Source organism: Oreochromis niloticus, linkage group LG11 (genome assembly GCF_001858045.2).
Source record: "Oreochromis niloticus isolate F11D_XX linkage group LG11, O_niloticus_UMD_NMBU, whole genome shotgun sequence".
NCBI classification, from domain to species: Eukaryota; Metazoa; Chordata; class Actinopteri; order Cichliformes; family Cichlidae; genus Oreochromis; species Oreochromis niloticus.
The window spans coordinates 18,076,458-18,097,393 of NC_031976.2; the positions used below are offsets into that span (position 1 = coordinate 18,076,458).

At 41.3% G+C, this 20,936-nt stretch overlaps 1 protein-coding gene across 2 annotated transcripts in view; it reads right to left on the reverse strand.

The window, feature by feature from the left end:
* fhod3b (formin homology 2 domain containing 3b) overlaps positions 1 to 20,936 on the reverse strand; it is a 92,192-nt gene that overhangs the window by 3,134 nt on the left and 68,122 nt on the right. The window contains exons 6-28 of one of the 2 annotated variants that reach the window (XM_005472467.4): positions 18,220 to 18,314; positions 17,302 to 17,413; positions 16,271 to 16,365; positions 15,502 to 15,645; positions 15,119 to 15,363; positions 13,678 to 13,794; positions 13,377 to 13,547; positions 12,489 to 12,548; positions 11,679 to 11,801; positions 11,403 to 11,537; positions 10,377 to 10,427; positions 9,482 to 9,672; positions 8,004 to 8,531; positions 6,993 to 7,906; positions 6,314 to 6,472; positions 5,846 to 6,028; positions 5,252 to 5,371; positions 4,283 to 4,444; positions 3,990 to 4,180; positions 3,654 to 3,846; positions 2,293 to 2,316; positions 1,595 to 1,781; positions 112 to 273 (exon numbers count right to left, since the gene is read on the reverse strand). In XM_005472467.4, the coding sequence (XP_005472524.1) occupies positions 112 to 273; positions 1,595 to 1,781; positions 2,293 to 2,316; positions 3,654 to 3,846; positions 3,990 to 4,180; positions 4,283 to 4,444; positions 5,252 to 5,371; positions 5,846 to 6,028; positions 6,314 to 6,472; positions 6,993 to 7,906; positions 8,004 to 8,531; positions 9,482 to 9,672; positions 10,377 to 10,427; positions 11,403 to 11,537; positions 11,679 to 11,801; positions 12,489 to 12,548; positions 13,377 to 13,547; positions 13,678 to 13,794; positions 15,119 to 15,363; positions 15,502 to 15,645; positions 16,271 to 16,365; positions 17,302 to 17,413; positions 18,220 to 18,314 (4,362 nt within the window). The remainder of the gene's footprint in view (positions 1 to 111; positions 274 to 1,594; positions 1,782 to 2,292; positions 2,317 to 3,653; positions 3,847 to 3,989; positions 4,181 to 4,282; positions 4,445 to 5,251; positions 5,372 to 5,845; positions 6,029 to 6,313; positions 6,473 to 6,992; positions 7,907 to 8,003; positions 8,532 to 9,481; positions 9,673 to 10,376; positions 10,428 to 11,402; positions 11,538 to 11,678; positions 11,802 to 12,488; positions 12,549 to 13,376; positions 13,548 to 13,677; positions 13,795 to 15,118; positions 15,364 to 15,501; positions 15,646 to 16,270; positions 16,366 to 17,301; positions 17,414 to 18,219; positions 18,315 to 20,936) is intronic. The other variant, XM_003454428.5, reaches the window with a different exon arrangement.

Sequence of the window (20,936 nt, forward strand, 5' to 3'; positions counted from 1 at the left end):
GCACACGAGGAAAATTGCATTATATTACTTTACATATGGAGCTGATCACTTTCTGCTCTGTGTGTAATAATAATAAATGACACCACTCATCCAATATTTGACACCACTCACATGATTTTCGATTGGCTCGGGATCGTCTCCTCTCTCGCGGCTGCGTCCGCTGGCTGGGCCCCTGAGTGGCTGACCTGACAATCCTCTCCATGATCTCGTCTGCTGTGTCATCTGTGCAGTTTATTGGGTCGTCGTTGACAGAGCACCATGGGGCAACACGACCTAAAACGACACAGTCAAAATGGGTAAGAGAAAAGTCTGATGGTACCAAGGTAATAGCATGTCATAATATTCTTTAAAGAGCCAACTCATTTAGTTGAAATACAAGCAGGCTTAAAGACAGACTTGACAACCTGTAATTAATTCTGAATTCAAATAACTAAACTTGAATCATCTGGCTCTGTAAATCTCAGAAATAGCATGGCTGAGCAGATATTTGAACTCAGTAGCATTACCTTGGCCTGTAGTACTAATGCAAATCATTTTGATAGTGAGGTACTTTTAGTTTGCATGCCTACTTTCAGCAGATGTTGCTACAACATTTAGCAACATCTTGTAAACAGGATGTCATAATAAGCCCTTTTTAAAGCCCTCAGCTGGCATTTTGGACCAGCTGAAGTAAACGTGTTCTCCTCCTCTTTTATGTCACACTCACTTTCCTCCCACAACCCTCCCTCAGCCTGGTTTTACCAGTTTGTTCATGTTAAAGTCTTCTTTCTCTATGTCACCAAGTGCTTTGTCACTGAGGATCGCCAAATAATTTGCATTCCTCTCCTTAATTTTGTAGTCTGTGCCATGTAATATAAAGCTCCTTCACTATTGTGAATTGATCACATGTAAATGAAATTTGTAAAATCCAAAACTTAGTTTAAATCCTTCTCCTTATGTAAAAATTCATGGATGATCATTCCCTACTGTAACTTCTCCCCCCTATAACTGAATAGTTGCTTACTGCCTTGAAATGACTGTTTACAAATGAACTGAAAAATAATAATTACTCATTATTTTGACTATCAGTAGATAGTCATAAAAGCAAATAGCTGACCTGATGATGGGATAGTAGAACACATTAGCTTGCCTTATGAATGGCTTCACAAAATGTTTACATCGCTATTTCTAAATATAAACTTAATAGCTTTTAAGTTCAACAACAGTTACCTCAAGGTGCTTTATATGTTGTAAGGTAAAGACTGGAGAAAATCCACTCTGATTAAGCACTTGGCGACAGTGGGAAGGAAAAACTCCCTTTTAACAGAAAGAAACTTCCAGCAGAACCAGGCTCAGGGAGGGGCAGCCATCTGCCTTGACTGGTTGGGGGTGAGCGGAGGCACCAAAGTGGTGTATAAACACAGAGACTGAAGAGATTTGCTGCTATGTTGCTAAATGGTTGTAATTAAACTTAGGTTTTAGGTAGATTTCAGAATTCAGAAACAACTGTTACTGTGTTTGACTTACATAATGCAAATCTAGTATTCTGGATGGCAGTGGTAAAAATAAGAAAATATGTAAGAGTGTAAAAGCATAACACGTAAAGGAGAAGAACCTCTGGTGCTACTGGCTCTGGTGCGTGTTCGAAGGCCCGGCACCGTGGATGTTCCACTATCTTTGCCCTGCAGGCTACTTTTTAGGACGGCCTTCATGTTCTCGTGTTCTGCTGCATCTTCAGCACTCTGGATACTCTGAGGCTGGCTCTCCGGTTTGTCTGAAGGGGCTCCACCAAATTTACCACTCTACATCAACAGAAGGGCACATGAGATTGTGTTAGCAGTATAATGTGACTCAACTCCATGCTCTGAGACCTTTTACATATTAAAGTTGTCACACAGGTAAACCTTTACAAGTGAAAGTACTTTCTAAGATAAAACAGGAGCGGTTAGGCATTTCAAACACTCCAAACACAACTCTGAGATACAATCTTTTTTCTCCCTCAAGACCGGTTCTTGAAACAATCCCGACATGCCGGGCTCAAGAATTTCATTATATTCCACCTGAGTATCCGTGAGTCGTTCAAGTTAGATTTAATCAACAGCAAATATCATGCAGACACTTCTTTCTGTCCATCGAGTTTCCTCATTCACGCTTGGTCTCTTACACACACACAGCCTGTCAGTGTCACAACCGACTCTTTCTTTGTTAATCCTGATGTTACAACACTTGGTGTTTTCCAAAGTTACAACAGCATGTCTAAAAAAAACAGGGTTAAATGCAAACACCCATGCACATGTCTGCAAACAGAATTACCTCACTATCATCGTCGTCTTCACTCTATAGAAAAACAATTGTAAAAATGAAAATTTGCCGACTTTTAAAATTATAGTATACGTTTTTATAGGAGTTTTAAGATGAGAGATAGGTACAGTCTTGTCACCTAATTTTTAAGGAAGGAAGCAAATACCAGAAGTTCTAAAATATTTAAACACGTTCTTTTTAATACCTACATTTTTGTGAGACTTTGAACTCCTAGAACAGGAATGCCAAACTCATTTTACATCATAATTAAGCCCACTTTCATCTCAAGTGAGCCAGACTGGTGGAAATACCCCTTCTGTCAGTGTAAAGTAGTTTAATTGTGCATTTAATCCCTGAGATATGTCAATATAAGAAAAAGAAATGCAATGTCGACATGATACATCTCAGTTTTTCAACATGATGATGAAATGCTGTTGTAGTTATTGAAAGAAATGTGTCAGGATGACTCTTTGGGCTTAAATTGTACATAATAAATATATATAATTACAATTCTGGTAGCTCAACTATAAAGTGGAACGATTTTTTAATTCACAGAAAATGCCCTGTTTTACTTATTTATTTTACCGCTGACACATTGTGAAATAAAATAGAAATGTCTATAGTAGATAAAATTACTATAGACTTTCCTGTCATGGTTTCCTGTCAACTTTTTATCAATTACTTTCTTACTGCAGCTTGAATGGCTGTGGTGGACGTGTTTGTCAGTAGGACAAGCTGTAGAATTCCTAAAAATACAGTTAAAAGTCTAAAAACTTATGCCATCCTTTACATTTTCCAAAGCTGTCCAATGGGTTGGATTGGATTGTCTGCCGGGCTGATTCTGGCCCCCGGGCCTTATGTTTCACACCCCTGTCCTGCACCATAAAATCATCACTGTAGATTCAAGCTGTGGAGCCAGAAGGAGCATATTTCTTTGTAGGAGCGTGGGCTGAGGAGTGGGCCATCCAGAAATCCAGAGTTTGAATTCTCACACAGTGACTGAATTAGGGACCTTTTGAAGAGCGGCTGTTCTTGCCAGAGCCCGCTGTTGAGTCTGCTCTGACAGTCCGGGGGATTTTAATCATGCGGTGAGGTGTTTGCTCTGGCTTTTCTTAGCTGGCTCCAGCTACAGAATAGGATACACTAAAAACAATTCACTGATTGTTGTTACAGTAACCTATACATGTGAATACCAAGGAGCTATACCGATGTCCTTACAAATGCTGCATTTGGCGCTTTAACCAGATTAAGGATATAAGCAGCGTCTAGGGATGGGCCGTATTGTTTCCCAGAAATCAGAAAGCTCAAACTAAACAAAGACGAGGATTATGAAATGGAAAAATGTGCGTGTAGGTCGGCTGAAGACGACTTACATCTGTTATCATTTTTCCCCTGGTCTTGTTCCTCTCTCGGTGGTTGGCCCTCTTCTGTTTCTGCTGCAGCACGCGCTCTCTCGTCGTGCGATATTCTAGAGCAAATTCACTCAGTATCTTGCTAAAGCGGTGTATGCTGACGTCACGTACTGCATACACCGGATGGCCCAAGAACAGCAGAAAAGCATGAAACCTGGAGAGGAGTAGAGCGACACTGCATCATTATACATGCTTCATCATTGACGAGCACTCAAAATCGGATTCCACAGACATACATTTTGGAAAATGCAAAAACAAAAGCTTTAATGTAAGTGGATTAACTACACATGAACGCACCTGTTGATAATTCTTCGATGTACAATCTTGAGTATGATGATCCTCTCTGCACAGTCTTTGAGGAAGTCAGACATTTTTTGTTTCAATGCTGGTTTCATCTCATGTTTTGCAATGACTTTCAGGTGATCCCATGATGCTTTGCACCTTCTCTCCATCTGGGCCAGATTGTCTTGAAGCTGGTCAAAGTCCACCTAACAACCAAGACAGACTTGAGGTGATGTGGCACTGGCATTTATGTCTACTAACAACAAGCTGTTTTAGATTAGTTGTTAAAGTGAAGTTTTAAAGGGAACCTTGGTCAAGCGGGTAACAGCGCCAATCTCAGAGTAGAGATCAGTACTGTCTGGAAACTTCTCAACCACAATGGAGCAGGCGTGGTGCAGCAGAGATTGCTTATGAACTGTATCCTTCACCTCAGGGACCTTCTCCAAATAGTTCAGCTCAAAGCCTTTAGCCTAGAGATATATGCAAACACAGGAGCACACTCAGAGTGTGGGATGGAAACAATGGTCTAAAATTAAAATCAAATGCTGCTACTCTAGGACCAAAATTGCAGCGAACTTCCTTTTTGGCACAGTCAGGAAAAAAAAAGGGAGTTGAAAAGAGCTAAGAGTAGATACGTAGATTCATTAGACTGAAACTACACTCTATTTCAGGGCTGACTGATTATTCTGCTCACCACAGCGAAGCTAAAAAGCCAGAATGAAAGACATAATCCTAATCCTAACGGGATCTCCCCTTGTTCTCCTGCCAGCTTTAAATGGCTTACTGCAAAATATAAATGCGGCCATTATTTACGGGAACTGCCTGTTTTGATGTTGATGACTTATGTTTCCCTTTTGCATGTTTGGCTCGCATATCCCAGAGGTTCATTCATAAATACACTTAGTCACAGCTGCATATACACCGAGGCACACGCAAGGGCAAAGAAACACAGATGACAACGTGAGACAAAAACAAAACAAATGAGGAAAAAAAAAACAGAGACACATATGCAGGTTCACACATAAAAGGCCAGACAAAAAGAAATTCTCAAACCCTCCCTCCCCTTTTCTCTTTTTGACACACACAGAGACAGACAGGGCCAGGTTTAGCAGAGGCCTTGACAAGTGTTTTTACTGTAGAAGGACAGTGTCTGGTGCAGTGAGGCACGCAGAACTCTTGCCAAATCAATATTCTGTCAGGGGAGGCGGGGGGTGAGGAGCACTGGAGAAAATGCACAAAGTGAGTAAACACTACATACGACTTGGAGGTTTACTCACATTGGAGCCATTGAGAAAGTTGCCAATGGCAAGTAACGTGGTCAAAATGTATCCGAGTGTCTTATTTTTTTCCAGCTGATCCATTCCTTCCTTCAAGTCCTGCAAAGGCTCTGCCACTTCCTAAAAGAGCAGGAAAATACAGTCGTGAAGCACATGACACATCCTTGCATGCCTATTTTTTTTTCCCAGTGAAGCCTGTTCTTCTCTCATCACACAGATGTATCCCATATAGGAAAAACAAATCTTGTTTAAACTATTCACTGTATATAAAAGACTGATGAAGTTTCTGGACGTCAAAAGTGAAGATAGTTTGAAAGTGCCTCAAACCTGCATTCTTTCTAGTGGCCAGCAGGGGGAGACGACTGGGTGCAAAAGGAAGTACAGCTGTACTGAAGTCTATTGGAAAGCTGTTGCTAAGCCAAGATAATCACCAACTGGCTGTAGCTTCATATTTACAGATGTCATGCGATATTTCATATTTCCTAAAATATCCTTTTTTTTCCCCACAAAATTTTATTTTATTATAAGGAAATCAGAAGCAAAGATGAGATATAATGCACTTGTGCAACTGCTATGAGCAGGATTGATGCTGACCTTCTCAATAATTTCATAGTCCATCTTGAATGCCCACAGCTGCAGGCGAGCAGACAGCTCTGTGATGGAGGAGAGGGTGAGAAGGAACTGTTCAGCGCTGCCCAGGGGGATGGCAGGGTTGACCAGCTGAGCTTCCTGGATCTTTTGCTTCTCCTCCTCTGTGGGGATCATTGTGAGTATTTTCTAGTGGCAGGAAGAGAAAAGTTGGGGAGAAGGTGGGAAAACAGACATATAATACCATTTAAACACATTATTATTTTTTTCAGTGTAAATAAGAGTAAATCATAGAAAATATTCAATAATTCAAAATTACACAAAAACAACCCCAAATCAAGCTGATAGTCGCAATATATCTTAACATCTCTGTATTCTGATAAGCTGGGGTGTTAAGATGAGTGAGAGAGAGAGAGAGAGAGAAAGAGTCCATAGGTGTGCGTCATAAGGCAGAACCTTATTAAAAAGACTCACCTCGATGCCTTCTTTGTTTAGTGCGTACTCATCAAAGTTGAGAATGGCAGTCTTGATTGTGCGGGGAGGAGGTAAGACAGTCAAACCGATGTTTATAGCATTGCTGCGCTTTGAGTCCAGCACTATGATCTCTTGCCGTTTGCCATCAACAGCTGCTTTCTACAGAATTTTTTGAGAAATTAGAATGTTTTAGAAAAGGCATTATGTGTAAGAGGTGTGCAAAAATGTATCCAACATATCAACCTCAAATTATTTTTTCTTTTTCCTGATTACCTGTGTGGTCTGTGCTTAAAAGACTTGGGGGTCTACATGACAGTGTTTCTTGGTGTTACAGTACATGTTTCTTAAAATGTCACAACTTTCTGCACTTAAAGGCATTATTTTTGAACATGTTTTAGTTTCCTCAGCAGGGCCGACCCCTGAACTTACAGATTTTTCAATCAGTGGATCCTGTACTAACTCTGAAGATTTAAGAATGTATCAATGTGCTCTGGTCCCATAGTTTACTTTAACCCAGGGGTAGGGATGACTTAATCTAAAGTCCATCTTGTACCGTGTGCTTCCTGATTTATATGAGACAACAAGCACAATTAGCACCAAACTAAATCACAAAATGATCCTTTCAAATAACCACCTACGGGAGGAGAGCAGCTCTAACAGCAGTCTTGACAGTAATTACCTTCGTGACAGAGAGCTCCTTGGATTTGGACTCAAACAGCTGCTCCAACTTGGATGTGTCCAGTGTAATTGGCTCCAGTTTGGACCAGAGAGACTCCTTACAGAATTTATGACTCTTACACTGCCAGTCCACAGGACGCACCTCATTCCAGAAGAGACGGATGGTCTTCTTCTTCTTCTGGAAGAGAGGAATATCCCCTCGGCTCAGCTGAGGGGATGGCGGAGGGATAGGGGCCATAAATGGCGGAGGTGGAGGCATCATTTTGCCAAGGATGGGAGGAGGTGGGGGGCATCCAAACAGTGGTGGTGGTGGTGGCAGGGCAGTATTGCACAGCAGGGGAGGAAGAGGTGGTATTAGGTCACCTGACCCTGTCGTGCTGTCCATATCTAAAATGTCCATGTCATCCTCATCCTTCAGGTCCGTGAAGTCCATATCTTTGATCCGCAGCTCTCTTGGTTTGGCCATCAACTGGTCCCAGATATAGTCCGACTCTTTCTTTGGGGCCAACGCTGACGAGGCAGCGGGCGATGATTTTTCAGCCTGCTGCTGCTCTTTTGAGGTCTCTGCCTCAGGTGGAGATGTCAGGCCCTTGACCAAATTTCCAAACTTCCCCGCCACTGCCCGGACGCTGCCCTGATTGTCCAGATTTCCCACCTCCATCTTTTTCACATTTTCTTCTCTGGCCTGTCTGTGAGCCTCCAGTGTGGAGATCCTGCTAGCCAAACTCGCCACGGAGTCATTCACCTCCTCCTTCTCACATTTACATTTCTCCTTTTCAGATTCTCCCACTTGCCCATCATCCTCAGCGGCCGTCTTCTGAGCATAGAGCATGTCCAGCATGAAGCGTTTCCCATTGAGAATTTTGTTGCAGTGGTCATTCACATCTGCCTCTTTAATGCACTGAGTCCATTGGCCTGATGGTATGGAAACAATTTAGATCAAATAGAAGTTAATATGCATAGCTGATCATCAAAGTAAGCAAATAAAATCTGCTAAATTTTGGAGCTCTACCTGCTTCGATGTCACGGTTGAGTTTCACCTCCCGCTCCTCTCTCTCCAGAGTGCTACTTGTGGAGGAGATGCTGGACGCAGAGCAGTTGTCCTTTTCATTCACCTCCTCATTCTGCCTCTCTTTTTCACTCAACAGCACACTGTCATCTGCATCCCTTTCTGTCACCTGCTCCTTCTCAGACTCCTCTTCCAACTCTACTTCTGCCTCTACATCCGGCTCTCCCGCCTTTACCTTATCAGCTACATCTGCTTCTTCTTCTGCTGCCTCATCCATACGCTGTCTCCGCTCCTCAAGCTTCACCTGCTCTTGTGTCTCTTCCTTACTCTTGCCTGACTGTTCAACTGAAGCCACCTCTACCGCTACCTTCTCTTCAGCAGCAACATCCTCTGTCTCTGCCTGCGACGCCGCCTCAGTTTGCTGTTTGTCTGGTTCAGGGGGAGGTGCAGGGGAAGGTTCTAATACTGGTAACTCTGGTGCTGTGCTTTTTATTCTGGTCTGTGGTTCAGCATGTGGGATGTGTTCTGTTCCTGGAAGAGAAATTACAGCAATATTAAAGAAAAATGTTACTTTAAATGTTTCTGTACAGAGTTATGTGCCAATGTATAACTCTGATAGTGCTCAAGAAAAAAAAAGTTAAAGGAAAATCTAAAAATATATTTAAAATGGTTTCCCGGCATATAATTAACTGTGCTGATACTGACATTCTCAGACTGAAATACATAAATCAATCACCTAAACCCTTTATACAATTGGCTGAAACACTGCAATGCTTTACAAAAAGTCTGAGAAAAATCCTTCAGCTTCAGCCTTTATGTTTAGTTTAAAGTCACCAAAGAAGCATGCTGAGATAAACTGAAGAAAAAAACAAGAAATTTCTGATTACAATCTTACATTGAAGTATCTTGAGAGTCATTCACTGATATTCGATAAGCTGTTAATCTCTGATATCAATCCATAGGAGCTTTTGGCCGAGCACAAGCACCTCTGCACATCTACATTTGCAGTGCAGCTTCAGCCCTGCTTCTCCTTTTGTTGCTTTGTCTGACTTTATCATTTATATAGCGCCAAATCACAACAACACGTGCTTCAAGCAGCTTTATATTGTAAGGTAAAGATCCTATAGGTGCTTTCAGCTACTCCCTTATTTACTAAGTGGTCACAACAGCAGATGAATAAGCACAATTTATTCGGCACAGGTTTTTGTACTGGATGCAACCCTCTCAATTACACTGGCAAGAACTGGCACAAGGAGTACACTAGAACCCTGTATTATTTGTGTATAAGGCAAATGTGCTAACCACTACACTATGGAGCCATTAAATCAAAGCAGATGGAAGTAGAATTATTTTTATCACGTTTCAATGACAGGAGCACAAACAGCCAGTACTGTGTCCTTCAGTGGTGTCATCAAGCATTCATTCATGCACGTATCTCTAAAGTCCTAATGAAGAATACATGTTTGACAAACAAGGTTTACCCAAACTCTGGTGTGTGGTGGTGGAGGTGTCTTCCTGTGAAATCACGGATGAAGGTGTAGCACAGCGGGATGCTGAGCGGCTGGCAGGGTTTGGACTCAAACACAGAGTTATCTCCGTCCGCCCTCTTGTTGGCACTTTGGGGCGCTCCCGCTCAAACTCCTCCGCAGCTACCCGTTCCACAGCCTTGTACCTGCAATGACAAACAGCTGCTTTTACTTTTATGTAGACACTGCGCTGTAGTAACATGAAAAGATGTAACGGATAACTGAATAAATAAATACAGGATGCACAATAAATTTGTTATGGCGATGAGGATGATGTTTTTTGGGGTAGTGACATCTATATAAGCATAAATCTCCACCAACTCTAACTATTGAAATATACATGACAGTTTAGACTTTAGAGGTATGATGGCCTCTTATAACAATGATCAAAAAGTTATGTCAATGAATAGAAGCCATTTACGTTGTCTCATTCCAGGGTAATTACGGAAAATGGAGCCATAGTACCATTACTTAATGACTGAAATGATGACAAATGATATCCGTTTTGATAAAGCTGCCAAAGTTCTCTATAAGATTTTTGGCACGAGATAACACTTCACATGTCCTTCAAAATTGTGTAAGCTGCATTTTCAAAAAAAAAAGAAAATAAAGAAAAAAAGGGTGTAGGATAAGGAGGATAGCATAAGAAGGAGTTCTAATTGATACTGTTCAACCGCACATGCATGCCAAAAGACAACTACACACTATTCCTGTTAAATGTTCGAACATCTTAAGGCTGAGGCAAATTGTACATCTTATATCTGATCAGATATTAAAATGCCCTTTAGTTTTCAAACTAGCTTCACAGTAATATAAATGCATGTGAAACCCTGGAACAAAGTAACCTCACCTTTCTTCTCTGGCCTGTCTTGCTTCTTCCCTCTTTTCAACATAATCTCGACTGAGACAGAAAGACAGAAACGGATCATGGAGAGCAGGGAGAGCAGGGAGAGCATGGGCAAAAGACAGTTTAAACCTGCATTCATACTACATAACATTTTTATTTAAATCTGACATGTGCAAACAGATGATGATGCTCCATCTGCCATTATTCTCTTTACAGCGTACACCACTGTATGGACAAAAGTACTGGGCCGTGTACACATTAAACTTACAGGAGCTGCTGATGCTGATGTCAGAGGAGGAACTGTGCAGTTACTGAATCAGCAGAGCGTTGGACTTACGTGGGATCTCTTGCCACCCCCTCTGTTCAATGCTGGATGTTCAGAGTGGACCTAAATGGCCTCTTTTACTCTTGTCAGTCCAAAACGTGAACACTGGTATCCTCGAAAGAGTGACCTTTATCTTTTAGATGCAGATCCACAGCCAAATTTGTCCTGTTGAGGTGGCTCTTGTATGTTGTGCGATTTATGAAGTGGTTATTTGGTTTCTCCAATGTAGAGGTCTGAGCATTCCTCGCCGCACTGCACAGCAATACACTGTGTTGCTTAGCTTGTGTTTGGGAGTTTTGAACCAGTGTTCATCTGAGGGTGTGGCTGGGTCTAAAGTCCACTGGGATGTCATACTCAGTGAAAATTCTCTTGAGCTTCTCTGACAAGAATGACCTTTAAAACAACCCATTATTTCACAAATGTTTGTGAAGATAGACTGAATGGTTAGGTGCTTGATTTTAAACACCAGTGGCAACGGAGTGAAATTAGCTGATTTCAAAGTTTAAGAGGTGTGGCCCAATAATTTTGACCATTTAGTTTATCTCATTGTCCTCACAAAGCAGTTTTTCCTCACACTGGAGAGATATGTGGTCATCTTGAGTGAGTGAAGATGGCCTGTTGTTAACCCGTCTTTAATAGGTTGCACTGTGCAGAAGCTATACATCATTTTTTTAATGCTATGAAGTCACATAAGGGAGGCTAACCTGAAGCGGTTCCTCTCCTCTCTTTCAATCCTCTGCAGTCGCTCTTCTCTTTCCTGGCGTCGTCTCTCTCTCTCTGCAGCCAGAGACTCCTGATGCTGTTTGTATGATAATGTTAGCAGCCCCCCTATAGCAGGTCTGTGAATCAGAGAAAAAGAGCAAATAAGACTAAATTATTGCTAATTAAGTGATGCATTTGCAAGTTTCTTCAAAATAAAAGCTTGACAGAATTATATTTAACATTAAAAATCTTTTAATGTTGTTAGCCATGTTGCTAACCTGTCAGGTTTGCATTCTGGTGGGGAGGTTGCTGAACTATTAAAACGATGCACGGGTGATGTAGGAGTTTGGTTCTGGGATATGGATTTGATGCCAGGATGTGGAGTGCCATTGCTACTTATTCTGTCAAAAGAAGAGGAAAATATGTGTTGAAGACAGACGAAGACACAGAGGTGGATGCACATCATCACCACTAAAACAATTCAAGTAAATAACTTCAATGTGGCCTCTTAATAAAAACAAAAAGATGAAAAAAATGTGAAAAATGACATTTTTTTCAGATTCCTTTTTTGTAAAACAATACATTTGATATATTATTAAATATATTTTAGCAAGAAAAATATAATATTTATTAAAGAGCTTGCACATACTAGTGGACTAGCCATTACAAGAACATCAAAAATGATTTTGGTAATTACCAGTACTCTTTATTTAGTGCAGCTATAGCTATGTGCTCTTGCATTGGGTGGTGGTTAAATTTCTTAAGGACTGTATGATTGGACGCAGTGTTAATAACCATTCTGGTTAATAACTTAAACTACGGTGACTGTCCCACTAAGGCAGCTCAGCAGCATCACTGTGAGAAAATCCATCCATCAGTTATTGATCATCCATGTTTGTGTGTGAAAACAACTCAGCTGTAATTATTATGTTTTTGAATAACTTGCACAACAGTAAAAATGGTATCATTACATTTTCAGTAACTCAAACAGACCCAGTCACTGTTGTACCAAAGGTTTTATAATACTGTTCAACTCTAAAGCTCTTATATATCTTGTTTAACATTGGCCTGTTGACTCCTTGTCTTACCTTTCAGCCCAGCAGGGCTTTCTAGCAGGGCAAGATGAAGGAGATGTATTATCTGTCAGACTGAAGATGTAAGTGAGAGAAAAGTCAAGTCAGATTTGAAAGACTCCAAAGATGAAATATCCAGCTGTTAGTCACATAAAGAAGACAGTTTGAGGAAAGAGGGCTGCAAGACCACAAGACGACAGAGCAGACAAGGACGATACAATATCTCCCTCTGTCTCACTGATTAAGCGTGCATTTTAGAAAGCAAAATCTACCATAATTCCTGATTTGAAAAAACTTTTTTAAGCTTTTAAATGTGCATTTTTTATTGTCCAGTGAACGCCATTTGCTACATGCAGAGCAGTGCGGTTTCTGTTGCTACAGACCTACAGATCTCTGCTTAAACATGAGCAAAAGTACACAGTAACTGTAACCCACAGTAACAATTGAAACTCATTATTGCTCTGACTTTATTTATCGCCTTGTCTTGGATTAACTGTGGCACAGAGTCACAATGAAAGACAGATGAGGACTAAATGCAAAATAATGCTTTCCAACATCATGGAAAAGGACGGGGCTTAATAACTTCATCGTGTAGTGCAAGTCTTCAGTGATGGCATTACATTTTTGTACAATTATTTGTATTTCTATGATTAAAATGCTGGGTAAAGGTATAGTGAGATATACACAGACACCGGTGATGGAGTGGTTCCACATTGAGAGGTGTGCATGTAAAATAGTGCTTTCTCAACCCCAAACGACACCTGCCTCTGGTTTAAGTCAGGGGACAGAGGGATGGAAAAGGGGTGGAGAGGCTGGGGTGGACTGATACAGAGGGTGTGCAGAGCATGGCACTCTATTCAGAGCAAACGGGAAGAAAGAGTCAGGTGGCTGTGAGGAACACACCAAGGACTAAAGGTCCTCTTTTTAGGTGGAACGGACACAGGAGAAGATGCCCTGGTCTTGACGCTGAGATACTCTCTCTGCCCTTCAGGGTCACTGGCTTTAGGGAGGATGTTGGCCATACACTTTAAGTTCAAACACCTGTTAGGAGTGTCTGCTACATCTGGAACCGCACTAGGATGACAAAATACAAGAGAGCAGGAGTCGAGAGAGAGTGAAAATAATCCAAAATGGAAGAGAAAGTAGGGAGGTACTGTGTGAGTAAAAATGGAGAAACTGTATCCCGCTAGTTGGCCTAAAATACCTGTGAGTGCCCTGACTAGAGGAATCAGAGACTGGATGACTTTCATCATCTGCCTCATCCTCCTCCTCCTCCTCACCCTCCTCCTTATCAGCCTCATCGTCTTCCTCTTCCTCTTCCCTGTGGTGGACGAGGAGGGGTTGAGGGTTGAAAGGAGGAACGGGAGGATGCAGGGGAGGCGAGAGAGAAGAGAAATTGGACAAAGACAACATGAAACCACACAGCAGAAGATGAAAGAGACAGCACACAGAAATGACAGAAATCTACAGACAAAAAAGCATTAAAATTATTAGTGTAGAAGAGAGACATGCCTGAGAAGGTTAGTAGGATTTTAACAATCCTGGTTTTATGACATGATAAAACAGTTAAAGGACAACTTTAATAATAGCATTAATACAAAAGAGAAGAAGAGTATTCGATTTAATAAGCAGTGTTAAGCCTGTAGGAGATATCTTGTGTGTTGGAGCTGATAGTTTGGGGGTCGCCATACACGAGTCTGGGCCGGTTTGCTGTTTGGATCTCTCTCAGTTGTCTGGATTTCATTAACAATATGGAAAATTGCGATCTTCAAAGGCGGCTTGAATTTCCTGTGGTGGACTGGAAGAAGCTAGCTAGCATGGTATCATATGACCTGCTGGATTGAATTTAAGTTAACCTGAAGATCTGAGTGCTACCAGGGGTAAGGGGTATGCTTCTTGTAAAAAGCTTGTTAATAATGATTGGGGAGAGAAAGACAAAAAAAGAAGACTACAAATAACTTCCAGTTTGCCTCCTGGAGCATGATCTAGAATAAAGAGGTTATAAAGTAATGTTCATCAAAAGGATCTGTGCTTTTATCGGGCATAATCCCTTTAAGCATTTAAACAAGGCTGCAATTTGCTTCTTGCCGGAGTCACTAGATGCAGCCTGTGCAGTCACCAAGGTCTGTCATATATAAAACGTGGCGTGGTGGAGTTTAAGTTCAGCGCACGCCCGCTGAAGGAAGCCTGACTTCAGAGCGAGAGCAGATAGCTTATATCGTGTGTTTGCAAAGGCTTCCTTTTCCCCCGAGCGGCAGGTCTGTGACAGAAAATTAATTTAAATGTCACTTTGCTGCAGCAGTCTTCTCTTTGCCATTCTTTAAATTACTATATAATTAAATTCTTTTCCTCAGCTCTGGACAGGGTAGAGCTCCACGAATGAAATATAATACACACTTGTAGTCGAACAGCCTTCCTGTAAAATAACTCAATGGGAATCATTTGTGATTCCTTTTTACTTGCAGCTATATTTCAGGCTTTAGATCACCCAGCCGGATGAAACATTTAATACCGAGGTCATGGTCAACCTGCCTGTACATGTGCTCTGCTCTAGGTCATTACTTAATAAACCCCAAACTAAATCTTTCCTTTAGTGTCCTAATTCTCTTCCACCTCTCCTCTCCTTTGGTTCTTTTGCCTTTTACCTCTCACTTATATCTTCATGTTGGCTACCAAAGCGGAGGAAGCCACTTGCACGAGCGTGACTGGTGCAGGGTGATGCTGGGGCAGAAGCATGGCCTCTGCTATTCTGAAGCGAATGTCTCCGGCTGCGTCTTCTCTCCAGGCCTCGCCTCTCGTTAGTGCCGCCGACACTGGCACGCCGGCGGTCCTTTCGCCCACTCGGGGGCAACTGGGTGTCATCGTCACCGTCCTCATGACGGAGAGTCATCTAGGTCAAAGAGACAGTGAGTGAATAAAGTATAACAGGGATCTTTACGCAGACTGCATTCCCGGCTGATATTTGACTTATTAGATACACTGAGCATGTTTGTACAGAGATAAAGGTTTGTACTGTAGGCTTCCTGACCTCATAGATGTTGAACTGTTCCACGAGGTCGAGGTCAGTGCCTTTTCTGCTTAGGTGTCTCTGGGCCGTGGCTTCGATGCCTTGCTCCTCCAGACAATCCACCATGTCATAGTAGGAGTCCTGGTCTGGTAGGCCTGCCAACGTCTGACACACACACAGAAGCAAACACATGCGATTTTCCATCCATCCATTTTCTTAGCTGCTTATCCAATCATTCAAGCTGTCACAGGGCAACAGGAAGGGTACACCCTCGATACTTGCCAGGGCTAACACATGATAATGAAACAATAACAAAACTAAACTGATAATTCACCTGCAGGACTGAAGTTAATCTGCGTAATAAATAATGTATTCAAGTAATATATTTAAATACGATCTGTGGCCAGACCGTATACCTAAACATATCAGTAGTATGTAAACACATCTTTCTATATCCACAAGGATAATAAACACTGAACACCAGCAGCCCTGTATCCACACTTAAATCATTTTACACTGCTGCAGTTGCTTCTTCATTACCACAGTTACTGCAATTTCATATAAGCAACACTTGCTGTCCCACAAACACACAAATACAAATGACCTCTCACCTCAAAAGACTTTCTTTGTTATCTCTACTTTATTCAGGTGCTGATAAAACAATCTAGATACAATATATAAATGGGGCCTTAAATGTAGCAGATTGCAAAGAAAAATACTAGAGACAGGCCGGTAAATGCTAAATGCAGAAAATAGTCAGTTAAATAGTGTCGAAATAGTATTTACTGACCTTATTGATAAGCGTCATTGCGAACACCAGCAGCTCTGTATCCACTCCATCCTTCTCATCAAGGATCTCCATGACATTTGACCACAGTTTTGTACCTGCAGCATCAAAACACATGCAACACAATTGTGCATAAAAAGAAAAGTTATTTCAAGATTTACAAAGATGCGGAACAACTACAAAATCTGAAATCATCCATTTGATCCTCTTACAATTTGTCATAAAAACCGATTTGGCTCCATCGCTGTGCAGCAATATAAAAAATCAAACCTTTTAAGTCATCTCATTGCGCCAGCGGACTTTGCACTATGGCTTTCATCTTCCTCTAGAAACACAGCAGTAAAAATGAAAAACAAAAAACGGAGGCGTCTGAATGTGGCAATAAGTAAGGAGCACCGTCTCAGCCATGAAGTCAAGTCCAACTCTTCTCATCAGGAGACGGGGGATCATGTTCAGTCCTCTTACGCAACAGCAGAAGTGACAGAGGGATACCTGAGCCCTGCACATGGATGACCAACCCCCTGCTGTATGCCACAGCACAATGCTGAGCTTTTAGGATGGCAGGTAACTGAACCCCACTGCAGGCAGGAGATACAGTCCTTCTCAATAAGCCTCATTCCATGCGTGGCTGTGGCCGGCTGAGAACAACTGATCGGACCGCGCTTTCTGTGTTTTACTGCTCAGGTTTCACTGAGCAGCCGAGAATTAAAACTTAATGATGATGCTATGTAGCAACAAATCCCAGAGAGACTCAATATAAAGTGAACATATTCAATGATTAAATAATAGCAGACGCTGTAATTTTATGGGGAAGTAAGTGAATTTCTGATTGGCTTAAAGACTAGCATATGCAAATAACTCCATTAGCTCCAACACATTACACACTGAATTCACTGACACTCTGGTTAATGCAGCAGGTTTCCTATGTTTTCTCCTTTATTAATATCTATAGCATGTGTGAGTGTGGGAATAGAGAACGAGTCAGTCTCTTGTGTATTTGTGTTTTTTTTTCCTCAGTTATGCAAGCATCGTACCCCTTTTGGTATCCACAGCGTTCACAGCCTTTATGAGAAGGGCAGCATTGGACTCGGTGTACTCGACAAACACCAGCAGCAGCTTTAGGGATGTCTTCACCACCAGACGAAACTGCGGAAAGAAAAACAATCTGTTAAAGCAACAAACACAGAGCGCACAAATTCAACTGTGAACTTAATGTGTCTGCAAACAGCTATGATGAGCATGTGCAAGCCCTTTAAATTCCAGATGCTTAATGGCATCAAATGGTAAAAACCTTTTCCTGTATGGACAGTCTTGCAAGGTTTTGATAAGAGCGCTGTGTGGCACTGACGGCTCATGGGAACACACTGTACAGCAGTCAGACGGTATAAAAAAATGCCATAAAAAATCAAAATGCTGAACCACAGATGAGCATCAAAATATAGCAAGATATCTAAGGTTTACTAAATGTTTCCAGTGATTTACACCACTGTGAAACATGGAAAAAGAGTTTTAAGAAAAAAAAGTAGGTGAGAGGAGTGTTATAGTTATGATATGCTGCAAAGCTGAGGTTAAAATCAACACAATGGGAGGGGTGGTGCAAACCAAGTTTTCTTTCCTGGTGAAGTGATTACAAAGACAGGGCTCAGATTAAAAGAAAAATAAACCAGACACCAAATATTTTGTCAGTATTTACACGGAAAGGCAGGAAAGTAATTTGTAAGAACATCAAAACTGTGTGAAAAGAGAGCCAGTGCAGTTCCCTCATCTGCTGCACATTTGCTGCACATAACGCAGTCTGGCCACTAGAGGGCTGAGGTGACCACACTGACAGCAGGGCAGCAAGTATAGGATTTTATCCTTCTCGTCAGTGGCCAGGTGGTGTCGTTGAGTTGATCTTATAGGATATGTACAGTGTGGAGTGATTTTTAATTATTATTATTTATTTTTTTTACCTTGGATCCAACCAGGGTGTAAAGCCACTGGATCGTTTCATTGTGAGATATGAGGCCGTTCATCCCGTCCACGTACAGCATTATTTGACCAAGAGCTGGAGGAAAGGAGAGTGGGAAAGGCAGACAAAAGAAAGACATGAGAGGAAAGAGCACAGGGATGGTCAAGCTTATGGTATTACAGTGGATGTTTTCATCGTTTCATAATTGTCTTTGCTCTCAGTGGAATCCTGACTATGCAAAGCAGGTGAAACTTAAGTTTCACCAACGATTAAGGGATCGCATACTGTATTCATGAGAAGCTGGATACCGTAGGTAAAACTCATAGTTTACTTTTGGTGCTTATTGAGAGGTTTCAGCCCCAATATAATAATACTGTGCAAAAATCTCGAGCCCCCCCTTATTTCTGTATATTTTGCAGTGGTTTACTGATACTTGCAAGTATACATGGAAATCTATATGGCAAAACCAGAGTTTGTACAATTCTAATGAGACTGGAAATCAAGATTTGGTGTGATCACCTTTATTCTTTATCAGAGCTGAACTCTCTTAGGCAAGCTTTCTTGTCATTTCTTTAAGGAGTCTTCAGGAATTGCTCTCCAGGCTTCTTGAAGGACATTCAAAGCTCTTCTTTGGGTTTTGGCTGCTTTTCAGTCTGTTCTCTGTCAAGATGATCCCAGCCTGCTTCGATAATGTGGAGGGGGGCTGGGGAGGCCAAACCATGACTTTGCTTTTACTGCATTGGCAGTGTGTTTGGGATCATTGTCGTGGCAAGAATGAAGCTTCTGCCAATCAGGATCTTACCAGATGGTATTTCATAGTGGACTAAAATATGATGGCAGTTGACAATGCATCACTCTATAAGACCTCTGCCACTGACTTTCTGTTGAGTTCTTGTGTAACTTGGCATACCTCAGCCTTTTCTCCCTGCTTTCCTCCATTAAGAATGACTTCTTGACAGCCATCCTTCCACTGAAACCATTCACTTCTGCTGTAGTTTTTTTAGGCATGCCCCTTCTTTTGTCCTCTACTTGTCCAGTTTCCTCAATTTTTTTTTAAGGACACACTGCACACGATGTTGAGATATGCCAATTCTTTAGCTCACAGCTCTTTGGGAATCACCTCATTGGTGTAAAATTACTATTTTATGTTTATCAAACTTATATTTGGCATTTTTTGGGACATTTCAAACATTTTTTTTTATTTTTACTAATAGGCTAGTAGTAACAAAATGCCCATTTAAAAATGTCATGCATAGGCAAAACACTGTTTCACTCTTTCTTGAGCTAGTTGCCTTCCTTATGCTGATTCATATGTTAGTATTAAGTGGCTTAACAAACAAAAAATCATTGGTCTGGAAATGGTAAGGTATGAGGACTAGTCTGAAAATGGTTAAAGAAAAGCTTTGAAAACCTTCAGAAAACCTGGAAAACTCTTGTTCAAGACCACAAAAAATTACAAGAAAATCTGCCTATCAAGAAATGAGGGTTGGCTCAAGACTGTATATAAGACCAAAAATGTACACTATCAGATCATTTCCCTCTGTATTATTCACACATTCTCTAACTCTTTTTGATTTTGGTGAAATAAGACAATGATCTTCCCACACTCTAGTATGTCCGCAGTAATTATATATGAACTGTACATCCAAACTGGAGTTGCTGTGAAAATTTAAAATCTCAACAATTAGATGAAGATCTTAAAAAAAAAAACATCACTTGTACACATTCAACTCTCAAGTTAGTGGACACAACTGGGGGCAGTATAACTGAGCAGAGTGCCTCAATGGAAGCTGACATGACTTCTATCTGTAACAGGATACATAAATAAGAACATAATCAGAGCCAAGGGATCTCAGTGGGGGGCAGTAAAAGTGTAGGGCTTCTGTTTAAGGAGATGGGGGAAGGGAGATAAACATTACAGGACAGGAGTGGAACAGACAAAAGCACCATTTAAAATGTGGTGTTTTTTTATTTAAAAAAAGCAGCATCTCAGAGGAAGTCCACACATGTAAAAGTAATGCTTTCATACAGAAGACCACAACAAGATGAGTTCAGTTTGAACCCACAGAAACTTTACATGATACATTAGCTGACACGGGGGGGGGGAGCAGAAGAAGAGCACGTGACACATTAAAAGTGGAACATTTTTGGAGAGCCTGTTTGACTGTTTCTTGGCAGAAGTTAGAGTGTTGGGAGGTAATAATACATAGGAGAATATTCTCAATAAGTCAAGCCATTGCTGTTTTTTATTCAGAAGGATCATATATATAAAAATGATCATATATATTAGCAGCTGTGACGAAAAAGCAGGTGCTTTGAAACTGTATACATTCACAGATTTTGATCTAATCTCTTCTTTCTATGTTTACATCACTTTCTTATAACATGTTATGATGACAGGCCGCACTTTCTGTTATATACATATAAATTTCTTCATGCAGTCTTCTAGAGTGGCATGAAAATCGCGAATATGCAGCAGATAGGCCAAAATTCCCAGGTGCAGCTGCTGTGTGTACATGATGTGTGAGAGCGTGTGGGTGGACAGGCCCTGTGTGTGTGTCTGTGTGTATGTGCTTGCTGTCGGCGTACTGCAGCGGCAGCAAGCAGCGGTGGCGACAGTGCATCTTTTATCAATCGGGGTTAAGTACTCGCAACATGTCAGAGCAGAGAAACGGTCCTTTCCCACTGCGAGCTCTGGGCGTTGTGTCACAGCAGACC